This window comes from Aedes aegypti, chromosome 3 (genome assembly GCF_002204515.2).
Source record: "Aedes aegypti strain LVP_AGWG chromosome 3, AaegL5.0 Primary Assembly, whole genome shotgun sequence".
NCBI lineage: Eukaryota > Metazoa > Arthropoda > Insecta > Diptera > Culicidae > Aedes > Aedes aegypti.
In genome coordinates, this window is record NC_035109.1 from 184,236,016 (window position 1) to 184,258,041 (window position 22,026).

A 22,026-nucleotide genomic window follows, 5' to 3' on the forward strand; every position below is an offset into this window, starting at 1 on the left:
CTTAGATAGTAGAAGCATTAACCTAAGAATGCTAATGTCGCTGCTGTTCGTGTTACCAACATCTAGTTTGCCACGAACTGACAGCGTGAGTACCGGGCCTCAATGTGTCAAATTAATTTTAAGAACGAAAACAACGTCATTGTATTGAACAAACAATGAAAAACCATAATTTAAGGCAATAATAATTAAAATCAGTTTGTAGACAACTACGCTACTACGCTACTAGCATTCTACTACTAATATTTCTATTGTTTAGATTCATCCCCTAAAAACATACAATGGACCAATGCACGAGTTCACTAATTTGACGTTTGAGCGGTGCCGAATTCACTGGTTTCCATGGTCACATAAATAACACGGCACCGCTCAAACGTCAAATAGTGAACTCGTGCATTGGTCCATACTGTTCTGTCCATATCTCAGCATTCATTATACACGTCTAGTTGAAACTCTTTATGGCACACGACAAATCTGCCCACCTAGGTCGCCGCGCTCCACAACCGGATTCAAGCGAACACCATTTTTGAAGGGTTGCTGTCCAGCATTCCTGTAATATGCCCTGGTACCTACATGGTACATTTGGTGGGTGAACGTTTTTTGACCGCAGCTTCATGCGGAGGCCATTGCAGGCCTGACTTCAACTGATGATGCGCCTCCGTTTTTTACGGCTAAAGTTATTATAGTCTATCAATAAGAATATATACTGAGACGAGGAAGAAGATATTTAGTGTGCGTGCTTCTTTTTCCACACCTTGGTATAGATTCTTTCTCATTGATCGTCTATCGTAACACTGTTTCCTAAATGGACCCTGTCGCGCTTGGCTCCACCTACTAGCATGTACTTTTGTCTTGGACGCATTTACCACCAGTCCAACTTTTGCTGCATCGCGTTGCAGGTTGATGAACAGGTCTGTAACGGATCTCCGCATAATACCTAATAGCCTAACACAACCACTTTGTCAAAGTCCTCGACGGAATTCAAACGAATTGGAATGTTCGCCTGATATCTTCAAACAAATTGCACACCTTCCATCATTGCTCTTATTAGTCTTGTGAGCTCTACGCGGTCGATACTATCGTATGCCGCCTTGATATCGATGAAAAGGTGATGCGTTGGGACCTGCTATTCATGACATTTTTGGAGATCTGGTCTGTTGTCGATCGGCTGTCAACGAAGCGGACTTGATAACTTCCCACGAACTCGTTTACTACAGGTGACCGCATTTAGGATGATGATCGCTCGAAAGTTCTCACAATTTAACTTGCCGCCTTTCTTATAGATGGGGCACAGACAAACAGACGTCACACTCTCATTATTGTCCATCGAACATCTTTTTAACGGTCGGTACACATATATTCTAGTTGATAAACACACTACCCGCAGCGCTCTCATCGATTTTGTTCGCGTTTGATGTTTACACACTACCGCCACATGTTGGTCCATTGGCCAAACACAACGATTTTAGCATCTGGCGTACATGTTCTCTCGACGATGATTTTTATCGCGATTTGTTCTAAAGGTTACGTCTGTAGCTCTGTGGATGGGGCATAGTATCCTTCCCTTCCATTCCTCCAGTAGCTGTTCTGTTTCCCAGATTGTGCCTATCAGCCGATGCAGACAAATGACCAGCCTATCCGGGCTTATCTTTATGAGTTCACCTCCGATGCCATGCTCTGCTTTATTGTTCTTGAGCTGATGAATGGTATCCTTAAGGTGAAACGGCTCGGAATCCAAAGATGGCCGGCAGAATGGCCAACTTCTTCCCCTACTCACGTTTTCAAAGGCACAAAACTGGAGAAACAGTTGGCAAACGTTGCTGATCTTCTTATTTTAAGCTTTCTGTTAGTGCACAAAGCAAAAATAAGAAGTGCTTTGTTGTCGGATGCTTTCTTCGCGAGATTTGTGCCTTTGAAGTTTTAGTGCAATCTTAGAAGTTGATTCCAAACTGTTTCACCTTAACCTCCCTCAAAGTTAGGGCTGGTTGGTTTCCATCGTCCGTAGTACTGGCAAAGGCTTTTCCTCCGTTGTCTCGACTTTCATTGCCTGCGCTGTCAGCGCCATTAAGGTGTTCGTCTAAGTGCTGCTTTCACCTTTCGATCACCTCACGTTTGTCCGTCAAGATGTCCCCATCCTTATCCCTGTACATTTTGGCTCGCGGTCCGAAGCCATTGCGGGATACGTTGAGCTTCTGATAGAACTTCCGTGTTTCTTGAGTTAATTGATGTAGAACCAAATAAATAATAATAATCCCAAAGATGTGGACAAAACAAGGTATGTTTTTAAGAGGTTGAACCCAAAACTTTTGCACGGGAGGCAGAAGCCAAAGTATTGGCCCGTTACCCAGCCGGTATATTGAATCTTTATGGTATTCAAAAATTGGATTCAATATAGATAAAAAATATCGGCATATTCTTCTAAAACTTTTTTTGGAAAGTACGCTACGCATAACTGTGTATAGGAAATCCAATATAACAAGGGACAATTGTTCGAACATAGGTAATGCGAAGGGCGTCAAAAATTGTGTTTCACGTAAAAATGATGGATAATGAAGTTGACACTTACCGTAACTTGCTGCCGTTCCAACTGGATTTGCATCTGAAGCTGCTGCAGCTGTGAGGGCTGCGGGGCACCACCGCGTCGAACACTGGACAACTGCTGCAGGAGTTCGGCGATGGGATCCACAGATTCCCGTCCGGAGGGTGAAAGCGTCGATAGACCACCGCCTGATGAGCTGAAGTGCATGTTGGATCGCCTCGAGCGGGGCCCTCCAAGTGCCCGACCAGAATGTGGCATCCTCCGTACACCTCCATGTCGGATAGCTGATGGCTCATCGTAAAGATTTGGTTAAGGAAACTTGTATGTTTTGATAAAACTGATGTATAATTTCCCAATATTTATCTTAAAGCTTGAACAGAACTATTAGGTAAAGATCATTTTAAATCTTCTTAATGTATTGTCAAGTTACGCAGCAAGATTGAATGAATGATCCGATATATTGGTGGATGAATCTGGATGCAAGAAAGAACTAATGAAAACAAATAAACAAATCCTATCATGATATGAATCAAGGTAAAAAATTATACCCAATTTGAATACTAAAATAAGAGTAATTCAACCTAAAGTTCAATTACACAAATAAGACCTACTAAAAAGTTAAAAACAAACAGTAAATAATGATTGTACTAAAAGAAGTTTTGTTCAAGTCAAAATTGTTGAAAAATCGATCATAAATGTTTTGAAAAGGATATCAAAAATGAGATAAGATCCCGTGAACCGCTCCGATGTTCTAGGCTTAGATGTCCGGCAAAGTCATCTGTCACCAGGTTGGGATCGCCTCCAGGTAGCGCTGCACAGACCGGACATACCACTTCCAGGCCTGTGTCGGTGTGATCGGAACTAACATGCTCCAGCAGTGCGGAATCGCTCAGTCCCATTCGTTTACAATACGGGCAGGTGAAAGACTGTGGCTGATCGGGTGTGAGCACCTCCCCACCATAGTATAGTTCGAAATCGGACCTCGTCAGGATACACTGCATCGGATGGTCTGCGGAGTGTCGTGTGCTGGTGGCTCCCTCCTCATAACAGTTGGCGCATAGGTCGTAATCGTAGCAGATCAAACATTTGTAACGACGTCCACGAAAGTTGCTTTTCAAACACGAATCACAGCTCACACCTAAAATCAGACAGAAAAGGATATGATCAGTAACAGAGAATAATACAAATCAATATAATGGAAAAATAACAGAAGCAGGATTGAGCTACATTGAGGACAGGCCTGACAATAATGTCTACCAAAACGAAGTACGTTCAGTACAATCGCTCCATTGGGTTTCGAAAACCTCGTAGAAGATTACAAATCGTCAATTGCATTCCCAATTACTACCCCACATTGCACATTCAAGGGTCTGCTTGTGCTCCTAACCCACCCTCAGTTCGTAATCTTCTCGCCAGCTTGAAATTATATTTTCCCGAAGTGAAAGTAATTTTGATGAGTGATAGCCTAATGCAGCCCAACTGCATAGTACAGTAGTTCAACCAGAATCTTTAGGTCAGAAGATAAAATCTAAATTTTGTAATAAAAAGGTTGCCATTGTTTTGAAATTCACCCAACGTCTAATCAAAACTACTAACAACAGCGATCAATTATCCAAATTCATCGCTCCCTGGAAAATATAATCCCAAGCCCAGGGAGTCTATGTACCATGACCCCACAGTTATGGATCAAATAGTGTGGAGTCCAACCTATGAAATTCAATAAAACGACATGGAAAACGTAAAATTGTTATTTAAAAGCACGAATTGAATCGTTTCATACTGGAACTTCGGTTAGTGAACTGATTTGAGTGTAATATTTACATGGGATTGTATAAAAATTAAAAATTGTATCGGTTTCTGAAAATCATATTATGGATCAATTTTCATATTATCGATCAAATTGTGACATATTACGGATCAGTGCGCAAAATAAAGAGATTTTCAACTCATTGCATCTGTATCACATGATTTGGCGAAAGTTAACAATGTGTCACATATTACTGCAAAAATAGCAGTGTTAGAGCTGGAAATAAGAATAAAATGCCTTTTTTTTGTGATACTGCATTGTAGTAACTGAGACATGAACAGTTTTCGCTCCACACCAAGTTTTCCACCCATTTTTGTCTACTAAAAAACGAAATTTGCAAATCCTGATGTTTTATTAGTTTTATCCTCAGTGCTGTTGTCTGAAAATGTCGAATCCAATGCTTAAAATAGCAGAAATCTACATTCCTTGGAAATGATCCATAACCGTGGTAAACAATCATTTCCTGGTCCATATTATGGATCACTAGTTAGAAGTGCCAATATTCGGTATTTAGAATCAACAATCAAGAAAAGTGTTTTCCAAAGATGAATTTATACTAAATCGAAGTGAACGAGCATGTTTTATGCTATAACATTTGAATTTTACCACCTGTGGGAGCTTATTAATGCTGACCAGGCATTACATTTTATCCCATCTTTCGATCATCTGAGCATGATATGGATCGAATTGTGAGATATCATCTTAGAGCTCTATGATCAATTTTTCGTCAGTATCTTTTGCTCAGATGAGTCATCTTGAGCTAAGCAATCCTCGCGTTTGATTTACTTGGGGTAAACACTATGGGAAACAAACACATTTGACAATGAATTGGTGGGTGTTCAGACAGACCGGAAAACATGATATTTTTGCCTTGTAAAGATAAGCCAAGAACTCAAATAATTCTGATCTTTACGATGCACTTTTGATACAGATGATTACTCAAATAGAATCACAATGCTTGGAGTACGTTTTATCGAAATCATTATAAAACACTTAGTCCATTCTGACCAACCAACCAAAATTCTGACAAATATCGATCAATTTTTATTGAAAACCTAAATTTAGGGAAATAAAAGCATAAAATTACATTGAATTGATACAGTTGTTGCAATAAATAAAAATAACTTCAATTGATAATCAGAAGGAGCCCATTTCTTGATGTCAATTCATTTACATATTTACACTTCAACATTTGAGCTCTATCCAATAATTACCAACAGCTATCCCCGTGTTGAACTCTGATTAGTTGACGTACATCCCGTGGCATATGGGAATCCAGTCAATTGAGCATGATTTCTAGCGGCAACAATTACAATGTTCACTCCATATTGCACCGAAACGAAAATTAAATTAAATTAGCTTAAATGACATAAGTTACGAAGTTTCTTAGATGCAGTTCATCGCATTACGTGGAATCTTTCAAAACCGCCCCACAAGAATCCGGAAGATAACAATCTGCTCATGAAACAAATGGTCATATAGTCTAGATTTCCCTGATATCTAGACAGCTGAAAACTCAAGTAAATATATTCACTATGTAAGTGACCAAGAGGAACTATAAAAAAAATAATGTTGTTCTTGGAAATACTGTAATTTTATTATAAAAATAATACAAGCCCAACATTCAGGTACAAGAAAAAGCTTGTGTCGTGCAGAAACAGTATAGCTTTCATCTCTTGAAAAACGCTTGGCTGGCCACGGATTACCAATATTCCACAATGATTTCTCGCCACACTTGGTTTCAAATACGACGGTATATTCGAAGAAAAAGTTTTCCAAAATTGCTTTCCAATCACTCGTTGGTAACTCTGTAAAGAAACGTTGAAAAATAGCATAATAAAAGCAAATACTTAAAACGGTAAATTGTTCCAAACCACCAAACAGTCTTGACAGCTGTTATCTTTTAATGCTCAAGATTGAGAGATGATATCATTTCAGAGCGCTCTTGGATTACAGATAATATCTTTCCGTTATCCAAAGATGATCTCGTTCATCAGATGAGATTGCAATGCCTGATGCTGACAGCACGCTAATGTCGCTGCTGTTCGTGTTACCAACATCTAGTTTGCCACGAACTGACAGCGTGAGTACCGGGCCTCAAAGTGTCATATTAATTTTGAAAACCAAAACAACGTAATGGTATTTAAAAAACAATGAAAACCCATAATTTAAGGTAATAAAAGTTCAGATCAGTTTTGTGACAACTACGGCACTAGCGTTCTACTACTAATATTTCTATTGAGTTTCCACAGTCGCCCCTAAGTAGGTACATGCGACTTCTAAAACCAAGTAGTAAGGTGGTTCAAGGCATATAGCAGGACAATTCACATATATCTAAGGAATCTTCAATAGCTTTGCCGTCTTCATGCTGGCCAAAAATTGCTTTGTTGCATTGCTTGAAACCAACATCCCCGTGGTGGATTATATTAACTTTCTAGATTGGCTGACCGGAACATGTTCTGCAGTTAAATAAAATCCAGGAGAGTCTTTAACATGATCACTGTTACCACCGAATAGTACAATAACTTTGAAGGACATTTTTAGTCCAAATTTATTAGAACTAACAGGTACAGTTGGAAAATTCCTTGGGATCTAGCGTGAGATCTACTGTAAACTTGAAAACGATTGTGTCAAGGTGCGTAAAAACATAGTAAGCCAGCCCCCGTAATGGGACTGGTATGCGGGTATATTTGTGTTTGGCAAGAAAAATACTCGGATAACGAGTCCTATTGGATTGAATCTTAGATTATGATATGGAAAACAACCACTTTAACTATATTTTAGTTCTTGACGGTTTTATAATACTACAATGATAATGTGTTGAGTAATGCCACCACAATTTACTACTGTCAGAAACGGTGAAACGAAAATGTTATGTATTATGCCCAGAAGCGTTTTTCTTGACATGATGATTTTCCTAATGGGACTGTATTGCGAGTATGGGCAGTTGAAGGTGAGGTGTAAAGGGTGAGCTGCATACATCAATGATTTAATAATTATAGCTTTTTTGTATATTCTTTAGAAAGTGGAATTACTGCTTACGAACTGTTATATTGCTTGTTGAAGAATTTCGCTTCAACTTCCACACAACTGTGAAGTTCTGATTGACGCTTATTTAAGTACGTTATTATATTTGGCAAGTAATTTTGGGCTTAAATGTTATGAAAATAGTTTCATCATATATATAAAATACCAGAGCTGTCTGTCTTGTCAGTAACGCTTTGAAATATTTCACCGAAAAGTTTCACTGAGCGCTAAAACAGCAATTTTAGAGGACTACAACAGTATATTTGATTGTTAGAACATTACAATTGCAAATTGTGGAGCACTACAACAGTTATTTGACAGAACATTCCAGAGTTTTATGGACCATGTTTCTTCCTCATTCGTAGAATGTTCTAGAATTTTTCATCGTTGTCGTTTGCATTTTTGGGAACTTCTCTTTAAAAAAATGAATAAAATCGAGCTCTTCTGGACCAATATATCTTCTTATCATACTGATTGGCATTACGTCCTCACTGGGACAAAGCCAGCTCTCAGCTAAGCTCAGCTATTCCACAGTTATTAACTGAGAGCTTTCATTGCCGTTTTCGCATTCGTATATCGTGTGGCAGGTTCCCTGGGCATAGAGCCAGGAAAGTCAAGGAAATTTCCTTTCAGGCTTGGGAACTGTGATCACAATTTACCACAGTTCATTGATTCTGCCAGTCAACCAAAACACAAAGCAGCAGCAGCATCAATACCATCAGGCGTTGCGCTGCCAGCGGTTCACACACTGCTTGACTGTTTTTGTCTCTCCACTATGGGGCCGTCCATTAATTACGTAAGGGTTTATGGGGGGAGGGGGGGTTCGAGATTTCTTACGCGCCAAACAAATAATTTTTAATTTTCATACAAAAAATCTTACCATGGGGGGAGGGGGGGTCTAAAAATTGCCAAAATTGTCTTACGTTATTAATGGACCGCCCCTATGATCGTTTTCGGGTAGCCATCGCGAGGTGAATGATTGAAAAAAAGTTAAATAATTCAATCGCTTATATTTTGCTTGTGTTTTCGTATAATTGCAATCTATTAGTACTAACAGCAAGAGCACAATCATTCTGTTGCGATACATATAAGCAAGTTCAATTTTATGCCGCCTTTACCGAGCAAATAGTCAAAACCCCGAAAACCGGAGAAATCGTGTTACCACTGTGCTCGAGTCATTTCGCATTCGGGTTTAAATAAACGTTGGGAAGAAGAAGATTACAGTTTTCGAGAGCCATGACATTTTTCTGTTTTGACGGTCATGGTTTGCTTTGGATTTTGATGGTCGTGTAGAAACATGTGAATGTCGAGGTGGTAAATGTTTGCTACAGTACATTTCCCATCCCTGTTTCCATAACAAGAAGATCCTGGACTGATCAGGAATAGAATCCAGACACCTTCAACATGGCTTTGCTTTGTAGGCGCGGACTTTAACCAGTCGGCTAAGGAAGGCCCCTTTTACCAATGCTATTTTAGCTATGTGTAAATTTCACTTATGCTGCAAAATCAGTTTAGAGCTTATTTAAAAGAAAAATCATGTTACATTGAAAAGCTTTATATTGCAAAGCAAAAGAAATCCAAAAAGAGCAGAATGTGTTGATAAACACAAATAATGTGTTAGTTGAAGAGTCGATTTTGTTTGAATCGTTCTCAATTTTGAGTGTTGTGTTGTTCGGTGATCAAATCGTAAATAAACCAACTTCAAGCAAATTATAGTTCTGTCGAATTTGGATTGGGTTGGAATCAAATATGTAATTCAGAAGTGGTTTCAACAGTTCCAACATATAGGGTAAGTGTTCCTATAGTTGTGGTAGTGCCGTTTTCACTGATTTTATTACGTTAGCCACAGAACCGACACTGCCAATCGACGTATCGGCTTGTTGATACACGGAATAGTTAAAAAAAGCGTTCAAATTGCTTTAAAACTGATCAAATATCACTAAAATTGCTAAAACTGTTCTTGATTGTACCAATAGTTGCGGTAAAGTGTTCCTATAGTAGAGGATCCCATAAGAAAACCACGGATACCGCAACTATAGGAACATAAATTAAAAATATACCGCAACTAAAGGAACAGTGTACCAATAGTGGAGGTATTATTTTTCACTGACATGCTGTGGATTACTGCGATGCAATATTTTTTCTCATTAAGTTAATGGTCGTTACTTCCCGTTACAACATTAACATGTACATTAATTGCGCTTCTTGAACTTAGGCGGTTAAATGAAGTTCAATAGTGCTTAGTACCTCCACTATTGGTACATCTACCCTATACACGAGTTTGACATGTGGAAAAGCAATTTAAGCATGGATCAGATTACTGTCTATCGAATTTTTATTTTATCTATAGGGGAACTAAAAATATACTAAATACAGTGGCCCAATTTCATATTCGTACAGGATACTGTTTTCACATCAAGTTAGTAAAAAACTATTAAATTATGTATTGAGTTCAAAATACTTTATCCACATTGAAGGTAATAGGTGTCATCTATTATTTGCCAATCACAAAATGTTTACATTTACATTCATCTTTGGATTAATGGAAAAGTATTGAATTTATGTCTAAAATCAACCCAATTCCATATTCGTACACCTACCAGAATTCAAACGTACAACATTCAAAACTTAATTTAAATGCTTTATTTGATTGCTGAAGTGCTTTATTATGATATTCAGATGTAGTGAAGTACATTTGGACAATTTATTAGCGGACATATATGAGATTTAGGTAAAATTATGAGAAATGCCAGTTTTCCAATGATTTTTGCTATAAAATCCAATAATTTGAACAATAACGTTTATTTTTGTCATTGGATCCAATCTATTAATTATATTCGTGAGCTTTGATAGAAATTTAGTTGAAATGTACACAGTTTATATAAATCATATACAGTTTATATCCCTTTTGAGTTCAGAAAATTGTTGTGCCATAACTTCAAAACTGTCCTAAAATGATATTTTTACAAACTTTGTTTTACAATAAAGTACCCTAAACTACGCTGTACATACCTAATGATAATTGATGTTATCGCAATTCTCAATTATCTTTAAATGAATATTCAAATTATATTCATAACAGCGACTAACTAAAATTTTTAGTTTTGGGTTTGTTATAAATGTTATATTACCTAAGATCCAAAAGTATAAGTTGTCGATATCCACTCCTAGCTACTCTAAAACTGATTATAATTTTTTGAAACTTGTGCAATATTCGCAGAAATCATTCTTAAGGAAGTGATGTTGAAAAAAAATGTAAGTTATTGTTCGACTTACCGAATATTTTAGCAAAAAACATGGTAAACAGTGGTATTTTTCTTAAATTTACTTAAGTTTCAAATATGTCCTCTTATAAATTTTCCAAAAGTACTCTACTACATCTGAACAACGCAACGAAGAACTTAAGCAATCATCTAGTTCATTTAAAATTAGTTTTGAATGTTGTATATTTATTTTTTGTTAGGTGTACGAATATGGAATTGGGTCAATTATAGACACAAACTCAATACTTTTCCATTATTCCGAAGATTTAAGCAATTGAATACAGTTTGTCATTTCCAAACAATAGATGACACGTATGACCTTCGTTATTGATAAAGTACATCGAAGGCCATGCACCATTTAATAGTTTCATAGCAACTTGATATGAAAACAGTGCTCCGTACGAAAATTAAATTGAGTCACTGTACAATATATAAACTTTATAAAACGAGTTGAGCCTAGTTGGGATAACGTGCTCCATCAACCATTGTCCACCACATCTCCATTGTGAGAGGATATTTGATGAGCACAAAATTAAATATGGGTCATACCACAATATTCCTAATTATTGGACGCAGTGGGTAGAAGGCTCTACAGACAAGGACAAAAATACAATATATTACTATGATGGTCCCCCATAACAGCTTTCCAAAGCATTCCTGTTCTATGAGTCGATAATTCCATGCGTCATTACAACTGTGATTTTGAGAGACAACAATAAATTATGGAACACTGCAACAGCTATTCAGTAGAATATTCGAGAATGTTATTCTCTTTAATTCATAGATTGTTCTGGAATTTTCGAAATGTTTCACAGCTGAAGAAACACTACAACAGCATTATAGCTGTAATTATTCGAGATTAGAACATTACAACAGCATTAAGGCCACGTGTTTTTCATCAGAGTATACATTTAGGCGATTTGGCGGACATTAGTATCATGCGTGTCAATGTCGGGTCATGTTGATAAAATTATAACCATTATCCTCTACTTCTAACGTTACGCCTCCACTCCTTCACAGTTATGAACAGAGAAATGTATTAGTCCATGTTGTCATTTTGCTGTTAAACATGAAACATTATCAATCCTCGATATATTATGCATAGCTTTCCGCTTTCAAATTTTGTAAGAGCGTGGCTAGCCACGCTGGGTAAGCTAGTTATTTCATACTAGGTGTCCCGGCAAACTTCGTCTTGCCATCAAGTAGGCTGTTGGAAAACGTCAAGAAATCCCCTATACAAAGTGATACCATAGTCTTCTCCCGTTTTCCCCATTATTCCGGAGACTTTCCTGAACTTGTTCCTCGCATGAACACGTCGCATCCCTTGTGGAGGGCAACAGTGAAAAACTTGCGTCAATCCGTTCATTCGTTCTCGAGCCATTTCGTGACATACAAACACCACTCCATTTTTATTTATATAGATTATCCCTAAGGACAATGCTACACAAAAATTACGCTAGCAATTATTGAAGCAGTCGTAACTATGAGATGACATTACAATCAGGGAATCAGAAGTCCCGGAGGATGAAACATTTGAAGACTAGTAAAGAACTTGGTCCCTTACAAATTAATTATGTCAGCGAGAAAATATTTTTCATGGATTCCAATATCCATATATTGAAATTATAAATAAATAATTTTAAACTTGACAGGTTGAACGAATCATGTGGTAATTGCCATTTGAAAATTAATTCAGGTTTAGTAAAGAAACAATTATAATCTATATTAGTTTCAGACCAAATTTACATGATTTTGTCTATAATACCAGCTTTCATTGGATTCTATTTGTATCGTCTTCTCGTTTACAACTTATGTGATTTTCATAATGAATTCTATCTGTAGGATTTCCAAATAACTGTTATTTAAAAACATTATGGAGAAAAGCTATAAGGTACCGTGGGGTAAGTGGATACAGAAAAATCAATAGCTAACGTGAATAATGCAATTCAAACTTTTTTTCTGTGGAAAACAAATGAGGGACTAATATACTTCAAATCATCGATTATTTCGATTTTTCTGATTGTTATGTATTGAGTATAAGGGACTTAAAAATTTGCGCCAAATGATCCACTTGTCCCACCATAGTGGGGTAAGTGGATCACCAATAGAAAAAAATCTGTTCTCAAAACAAATGTGATGTAATTATGTATAGTAAGAATGATCGTTCTTATTATTAGTGCTAGTAATGGTACATTTTAATACTTTAAAATTAAAAAGTATCTTTATTTAATCAAAATATATTTAAAAATATGTATACATTAGTTTACACTAATTCGCACAATAAGAAACATTGTAACTAGAATAATTTGGAGAAAATTCATCCATTTATACACATAAGTTATACAGAAGCATTGTAGGATTATTTCTAACGATGCTTCCGATAAACACTCGTAGTTTGAAAAAAATAGTTACATATATTTTTGAATGACAAACTGAAATCTTTTTATTCTATTTATGAAAATGTTTTTATCATCTGTCTAGAATAATGTATATGGTTAAATAAGGTACGACAATATGTTTTCGATTGGAAAATTACTATATTTTGCTCTTTTGCAACTCAGCTTAGATAAGCCACGAAAAGTTTAGTTTTGAAATTATTATTATTTTATATTTTTTTATACCAGGAAGGTTAAAAAAAACTATTCCAGAGAATGCCAAAAACATACCCTTTGCAAAAAAAATAGAAATATTAAGTTGAGGGATTTTGAGCTAAGATTCATAAAAAGTTGTAAATACAATTAATAAGAGCTTAACGAATTGCAGGCTTGATAATAGAAATGTAATTGATAGCATCCAAACATTGTATTTTGTAACATTAAATTCTTCATAAAACGTCATAAAACAATCACTTTTCGCTAGATTTCTCTTTATTAAAAGGTTTTAACATGTAGTCCAATCAATTACTGTATTGAAGAGAGTCTTCGGTTAGGCTATTTCTAAAATATCGATGAAATCAATTTCAGTGGCAAACATATGTATAAAGACTCTGTTTCCATATACTATAACCTAACTTGACTAGCTTGGGATTCAAATGTCGAAGCTGTAGTAAAAATCCACTGAATAATTGTATATTGATTGTGCTGGTTGAAATATTAACTTGTTTGCAAAATTTCCCGGTGTTGATTGAAATTCCCGTATATTTCCCGGTTTTCTCCCGGTGATTTGAAATTCGCGGCTTTTTCCCGGTTTCAAAGTTTTGCCACGAGGCAGCGCTAGTGAGCATAAAATATTTGTTTTGCAAATATCTTAGGAGCCTGATCACTTAGAAAGATGGCGTCTTCAACTCTAGCTCAAATGATTTCTTTGTAATCCCTGAAGTTCGAGATTGGGTAGTATAATGATAGCCCCTGAGCTTCTGAACAACTTTGTCGAAGATGCAATCTGTCTAAAAAGTCAGTATTCTGAAGAATCCGCAAAACAAAAGTTTCATGCTTACTAGTGTCACCTGGTGCAAAATACGCATTTAGAAGACGCTATCTTTCTAAATGGTTAGGCTTCTAAGATATCTGCAAAACAAATGTTTCATGCTCACCAGCGCCGCCTAGTGGCAAAATTTTGAATCAACTAGCTCGAACAATGATAGTCCTTAACTTACTGAAGTCGTGTCGAAGCCAAACTTAACATCGAGGTACTACGGTACTCAGAAATAGCCCAAGAATACGCGCAGCAGTTGGAAGTGGCTCAACCGACAGAAGAGCAGCTTGGCGCCGCCACACTTAAAGATGGCTGGAGGCACATAAGATCCGCCATAGATAGCACCGCAACAGCAGCACTAGGTTCAGCGGCCTCGAATCAGAGAAACGACTGGTATGACGGCGAATGCGAGCAGTAGGAGAATAAGAAGAATGCTGCATGGGCGAAAATGCCGCACGAGAGCTAACGAGGCACGGTATAAACAGACACGGAACAGACAAAACTCGATCTTCCGGAGAAAGAAGCACCATCAAGAAGAACGAGATCGCGAAGCGATGGAAGAGCTGTTCCGCGTTAAAGATACACAGAAGTTTTACGAGAAGCTTAACCGTTCATGCAAAGGCTTTGTGCCACAAGACGATATATGCAGAGACTGTGACAGAAACCTTCTCACGAACGCACGTGAGGTGGTCAAAAGGTGGCGACGAGCACCTTAATGGTGATGTGGCCAGTAGCGAAGGTTCCACGGAAATAACTTTGGGAGCACGCGCGAACGACAAGACTTCCGCCTCCAGATCTCCAAGAGGTAGAAACGGAGATTAGACGGTTGAAAAACAACAAAGCCGCTGGAGAGGACCAACTACCGAGCGAGTTGCTAAAATACGGTGGTGATGCACTGGCAAGAGCGCTGCACTGAGTTATTTCCAAGATTTGGGAGGAGGTAGTATTTCCGGAGGAGTGGATGGAAGGTGTCGTGTATCCCATCTACAAAAAGGGCGACAAGTTGGATTGCGCCAATTATCGTGCGATCACAATTTTTAGCACCGCCTACAAGGTACTCTCCCAAATTCTATGCCACCGTCTATCACCAATTGCTAGAGAATTCGTTGGGCAATACCAGGCAGGATTTATGGGCGAACGAGCAACAACGAACCAAGTATTCGCCATCCACCAGCTGTGTTGCAGAAATGCCGCGGATACAATGTACCCACACATCATTTATTCATCGATTTTAAATCGGCCTATGATACAATCGATCGAGAACAGCTATGGCAGATTATGCACGAATACGGTTTCCGATGGAGCGAGTGATGTGCGTATTCCGAGTATCAGGGACACTCTCGAGTCCCTTCGAATCACGCCGAGAGCTACGGCAAAGGTTATGGACTTTCGTGTTTACTGTTCAACATTGCGTTAGAGGGTGTGATAAGAAGAGCGGGGAAATACACGAGTGGCACCACGCAACTTTGAGACGATGGCGGATACGTACATCCGACTAAGGGCTGAAACTAGGCGAATCGGACTGAACATCAATGTGTCGAAAACGAAGTACGTGATAGCGACGGACTCAAGAGAGGACATGGCACGTCCTTCACCTCGAGTTCGTATTGACGGTGATGAAATCGAGGTAGTCGAAGGATTCGTGTACCGCTGACGACGACACCAGCAGAGAAACGCATTGTTGCTGGAAATCGTGCCTACTTTGAACTCCGTAGAACGCTCCGATCGAGCAAAGTTCGCCATCGCACAAAGTTAACCATCTACAAGACGCTGATTAGACCGGTACTCCTCTAGGGGCACGAAACATGGACACTACGTGCAGAGGATCAACGCGCCCTTGATGTTTCGAACGGAAGGTGTTGCTGACCATCTAAGGCGGAATGCAGATGGAAAACGGAACGTGGAGAAGGCGAATGAACCATGAATTGCACCAGCTGCTTGGAGAACCAACCATCGTCCACCTTGCAAAAATTGGGAGGCTGCGGTGGGCCGGGCATATCACCAGAATGTCGGATAACAACCAGGTGAAAATGGTTCTTGAAAACGATCCGACCGGCACAAGACGACGTGGTGCGCAGCGAGCAAGATGGGTCGATCAAGTTGAGGACGACCTGCGGAACCTTCGCAGAATGTGGGCAGCCATTGACCAAGTCGAATGGAGACGTACAGCAGAGGCCACCCAGGCCTTAGCCTGACTGGTAAGGTAAGTAACTTACTGAACAAGTTTGTCGAAGACGCTGTCCTTCTAAATGGTCAAATCTTAAAATATCTGCAAAACAAAAGTAAAAGTTCCAAGCCCACTAGTGCCACCATGTCATATTCCGAATTAAATTATAAGCCATCAGATAGCGCTTCACCTTCAGAACAACTTTACTGAAGACCCCAAGTTTCGAAATTATCTGGATTTTGAGATATACTGATTTCAAACTGTGGCCTACTCGAACCGTATATAGTACGTTCATTATTATGCGACTTCTATGTACATTTGTTTTACTGCTTTATAGAAGGTCATACTGTAAACAAAACTGTAGAGCATTGTTCATAAGAAGATTCTTGAGGAATACATTATGGTTTGGTGTCGATAAATATCTTTGTTGCAAAATGCAAAGCATATAAATCACAACTGTTGTACAAAGTACAACAGCGCGACAGCCCGAAGGTTAAGAGGAAAACAGCCGTCATCGCTTTACAAATTTTCTAAACCAGTTTTATCGCTCGAAATCGAAGCAATGCTCATAAATATCTATTCTGGCACTGCATTTGGCATATGACATTCCATAAAATTATTCTCAAAGAAATTGTTGCCATTTTTGCCATTCGGCCAAAATTGCCATTTTTGCATTCGCATATCGTGTGGCAGGTACGATGATACTCTATGCCCAGGGAAGTCAAGGAAATTCCAAAAGATCTTGGACCGACCGGAAATCGAACCCAGATACCAGGCTTTACTTTGTAGCCGCGGCTAAGGAAGTGCTACTTTGCAAAGTTACAAACCATTCAGTCGAGAAAAAACCCCATGCCAAAGTGAATCATGGAAGTGCCCAAGCAGCTCTGCACCCTATACTGTTGATGGAGTAAAATAATCTTGAGCCTTAAATAGATTATTATTTGAATGCCATAATAAATTTCATAATAAAGGTTATGCATAAAGCACGAGCCTATTATTAAGAGGATGGAGAGAATGACCAAAGACTATGCTGCATAGAAGCTCTCAAAATTATGTATGATCGTAGTCCGTGTCAAAAAGGGGCCTGAGAACCCCAAAACTTGACCTGTATGGTTCATGAATATAACCGCTGATGCTTTCGTACAAAAAATCATGGAAATATTCTTGTTAACAAATAGATAGAAAAATGACAGCAGTTTTGTCTTTTTTACGGTTTTCTAATGAATTAAACAAACACTATTTGTATTAGAATGCAACACTTCAATGATGGACTGCTTCATAAATAATTTGTTAACTCAAGCTAACCTTGGAACATTGAGGCTTGTAGCGAAAATAAGTTTTTCAGCAACGATAATACATTCTAATGAACATTGAACAGAAAAGAAAACAAAAAGTGTGATTAAAAATTAGCTCGATTTTATGGACAGTTAAAATTAAAATGTTCACTAAATCGACAATACAGATTGTCGTTTGTTGAAGGAATTCTGGAGGAGTTTCATTAGCAACCATTGAAAACAAAAAAAAACCTTCGAAAATAATCCTAAAAGGAATAACTATAGGAATTTCTCGACAAGTCTCTACAAGAGTTGCTAGAAGAAATTAGGAGAGAGAGAGATGGGTATAGATTTATTGGCACTGCGAACATCTTCAAGAAGAGTCTCTGTAATTACAGATTAATGTTTTTTTTTGTAATCTAGGAATTGTAAAAATGCCAATAAGGCGGCATCCACAAATTACGTGACGCTCTAGGAGGAGGGGGGAGTTTGCTCCAGCGTTACGGCTCATACAAAAATTTGATTTTTTTCATACAAAAAGCGTTACGGAAACGTTAGTTAAAAATTTCCAATTTTATCGTTACGTAATAAAAGGACGCTGCCTAATTTAAAGTTGTCTTCCAAAGTTTTCATAAATTCTGAAATGTCTTCCAATGCCTTTCAACCTAGAATCCCTAAGTGGTAGACCCTGCTGAAAAGTTAATTTGAGATTTTCGATTTTTGTGTAGAGATGTGCAAAGAATCGTGCATAATTTGAATGATCTTGAGTAAATTCAAGACCAACAATTCAAAAGGCCTCAAGTCCAAAATGTAAACAAATCAGGTTTTTGCTGATTTTAGTGTATAGGAGCCTATTCTTACTGTAACATACAAAAGCCATTCAAAAATATGCATGAAAGTTGAAAAAAACTACCGTCAAACGGGGCTTCTTTTGACATAATTTCCTCATTCTTCAACTTTGAGGATTTGTAGCTCTAAGAATTATGGATAGATTTTGATAATTCTTGCATATATCTTAGTTGTATATGTGCGTAACAAATGTGCAAAATATGAGGCAATCTATCAAAAAATAAAAATATTGCTTGAATAGCGAAAAAAAATGTGTCCTATAAAACAAAAAAAGCGGCTACTTTGGACATTTTTAGAAATCAATAAAATTTGATGATAAAATGATTTGTTATCTTTAATTTTAAACAGATTCTATAGATAATCGTCCATTATCGTGTTTTTGAACGTTTTTTCATCGACAAACTTAATTTAGAAAATGATAAAGTTCGTAAAAATTACACATATATAACACTTTTACGCAAAACATGCTGCTCTCAATTTTTAGATTGTAACTTCAAGTTTACCTGCTTTCAAATGGAACTTCCAGCTACGAATGCTTGACTGTTTAATTTCATACACGCGAATTATGTAACTACTGATTACTGCAATAATTATTGAGTTTTGTACAAACACATTTGTTCTTATTCTCATTATTATATGAATATATGCGTAGATGGATCTCATCAATTCATGTAATTAGAAGTATTTTTTATTGAAAGTACAACCCATAAAGTATAAGTATAATGTTTCGCAAGATCGTGAATAATGAAAATTTTGCTTATCTTACATGCATTTTGGTTCTCAATAGTGAGATGGCGTAAGAGTAGTTTATTTGTAGCATATGAAGTATGCAATTGCTTTGTACTGAGGATTCATGTATAATATGATCGATTTACATGAAAATCCCTGGGCTTGGAATTATATTTTCCAGGGAGCGATGAATTTTGATAATTGATCGCTGTTGTTAGTAGTTTTGATTAGATGTTGGATGAATTTCAAAGCAATGGCAACCTCTTTATTACAAAATTTAGATTTTATCTTCTGATCTAAAGATTCTGGTTAAACTACTGTACTATGCAGTTGGGCTGCACTACGCTATCACTCATCAAAAATTACTTTCACTTCGGGAAATATAATTTCAAACTGGCGAGAAGATTACAGACTGAGGGTGGGTTAGGAGCACAATCAGACCCTTGAATGTGCAATGTGGGGTAGTAATTGGGAATGCCATTGACGGTTTGTAATCTTCTACGGGGTTTTCGAAAACCAACAAGGCGCGTGCACCGGGTTGCGGATAGGAGCAAAGGGAGATCAATAGCATCTACCTAAAATAATAGAGCAAAAAGCCGTTCCATGATTAGGTAATGTTTAGCGATCTTCTATGGTGTTCTAGTACTATAAATTCTTCACTCACTGGGAATTCTGGCCTTGATAATATCCATAGTGATAAAAACATAAAATAATACCTAATACTGTAGTAATAAACGAAATAAAATCAATCTTCTATACTTGACAAGGTTTTGAAGACAATCAATGAGTGAAAGAACTACCTATTAGAAAAGCCACATCAGCTAAGGCTATACATATACAAATGTTGGTCATAGGGTCATGACGAGCATTCGGTATGTATGTCTATGATTGATTCTTATCTAATAGGGGCACTAGAAGACCACGCGGACAATTTCGAAACAAATTATTTTTATACATCGGTCTTATGATCCGAAAGGCTCAGCTATGCTGTAATGTCATTTTTTAAGCTATTCATTACTGCTGTTTAATTGTTTATTATTCTAACAAAACTACATAATTACTCATTACTAATCACTGTTCCTATATTCTCTCTTTCTCAATTTCTTATCGTTGCATGATTATGATCATTACTAATATAATGCATGAGCATGCACATAAGAATAATTTCAGAATTGTAAGCAGTCAATGGATAACTGGATAGAATAGCTTTCGAAAAGGGTGCTCAAAACAGAATAATTCTGGTCAGGGAAGTATAAACATCATGAGTAAGTAACACATTCATTTTAATAATATCAAATATTTTTATATAAATCAGCACCGCCAATCAGTGAATTGAATTATAATTTTATATCTGTACAGATACAAACAGATAAAGTTTGTAAAGTTGTCACCATCGATTGAATTGCGTTCTTTTTAGTAATGTTCAATCATTAGCAAAAGCTTCTAAAGCGTCGCATCGTGGCCATCAGCAGTTTCTTAGCATCACTCTCATATTGTTATAAATTTCTATAGAGCGATCAGCTAATTCTTTCTTACTTGTACAATGGTTTGGAATTTTAATAAATCAAACAACTCCAAAACTCAAATTAAATTGCTCTCAGCACATTTACATTTTGCAGCATTAATCGCATTACTGTGTCAAGTCTTCTCCAATTTCCTATACCCTACCCCAACCCTTCCTATCATTTCCGATGGTGTTCAAGTGGTCCGCATAGACTATTACGGCCATTACCTATCCCTTCCCCGGCTTTGGACTGACTTGCGCTCTCATTGCCCACCAAACGCTGCAAAATGAAATGAAAATGAAAATGAATATGATCGATTTACAATGAAAATGTTGTGAGTTTTACTGTTTTTAAGTACTGAAATATACATATTTTACGGTTATTCACTGTTCTGAATCCTTAGTTTAATTTTATATGTGTTGTAAAATATACAAAACCCAACATTCTAAACTAAAGTAAGGGTCGTAAATTAAGACTTTGATCGATTATTTTTAAAACAACAATTTTTAATATTAATTTATCGAAGTTTCTTTGAAACAAGAATATTCGATAGTTTTGTGATGCTCACAACAACTTTGCACGATATGTGAAAAATATAACAAAGGTTATATACTAAATGTTTTGTACCAATGCGATTTTTTGTTCGGACTTTTTTGATATATTTTCTTGTTTATCCTGTTATTGTTGATGTTGTTCCAAAAAATGTTTCATGCCCGATTATAGAGCATATATTGGTTGATAAAAGTACTGAAGACACGAAATGGCTCAGATTAATATTTATGCTGCAAATAAATCCAGAACGTGAGTGTCCAAAGTAGCCCCCGGAATCAAAAGTAGCCCCGTCTGACGGTACATTTTCTAAAAGGCCCATCTCATTTCCGCTAACCAGGATATTTATCGCAAATGCGGCCTTTTCCTAAAAAGGCCTCATTTCAATATTCGACAGAAAACCGAGTTGAGGCCTGTTAAAAAAACATCAAAATTGTAATTTAGATAACGAAAACGTTTCAATTTACTAAGTAGAAGTAAGTTATGCTACGGAGCGACTACGCTTTGTATTATTTTACACAGCGCTTGTCGCAACGATGAACATATAAAATTTTCCTTCGGATTCCAGTAGACTGATGTATTTTGTATCACACTACCTAATAATACCTGCGTAAGCCTGTCTACCACTTCCACTAATTATCAACAAAAACACGATTTTGGTTACAATTGCATGAAAAATAACGTTCAATTGCAATATTATTTAAATTGAAACCAATATTTTCTGACGACAAACTCGCGTAGAAACATATCCTATGTTCATGAATGATGAGGAAATTAATAAATTACATATTGAATCGACCGCACGAATCTTATTCTGCTGTAGAGATTCCTTGTACCTTACTTCAACCACTTAACACTGTTCTACACTTCAATTTTCTTATTTCATCATCAATTTTGGATGATTTT

The 22,026-nt window shown here is 37.2% G+C and overlaps 1 protein-coding gene across 1 annotated transcript in view; it reads right to left on the bottom strand.

Annotated features, from left to right (window-relative positions):
- Positions 1–22,026, bottom strand: part of LOC5577342 (E3 ubiquitin-protein ligase KCMF1) — a 71,397-nt gene that overhangs the window by 43,599 nt on the left and 5,772 nt on the right. Inside the window, exons 2-3 of the mRNA XM_001656370.2 lie at positions 3,250–3,674; positions 2,564–2,833 (exon numbers count right to left, since the gene is read on the bottom strand). Coding sequence (XP_001656420.2) covers positions 2,564–2,833; positions 3,250–3,674 — 695 coding nt within the window. The remainder of the gene's footprint in view (positions 1–2,563; positions 2,834–3,249; positions 3,675–22,026) is intronic.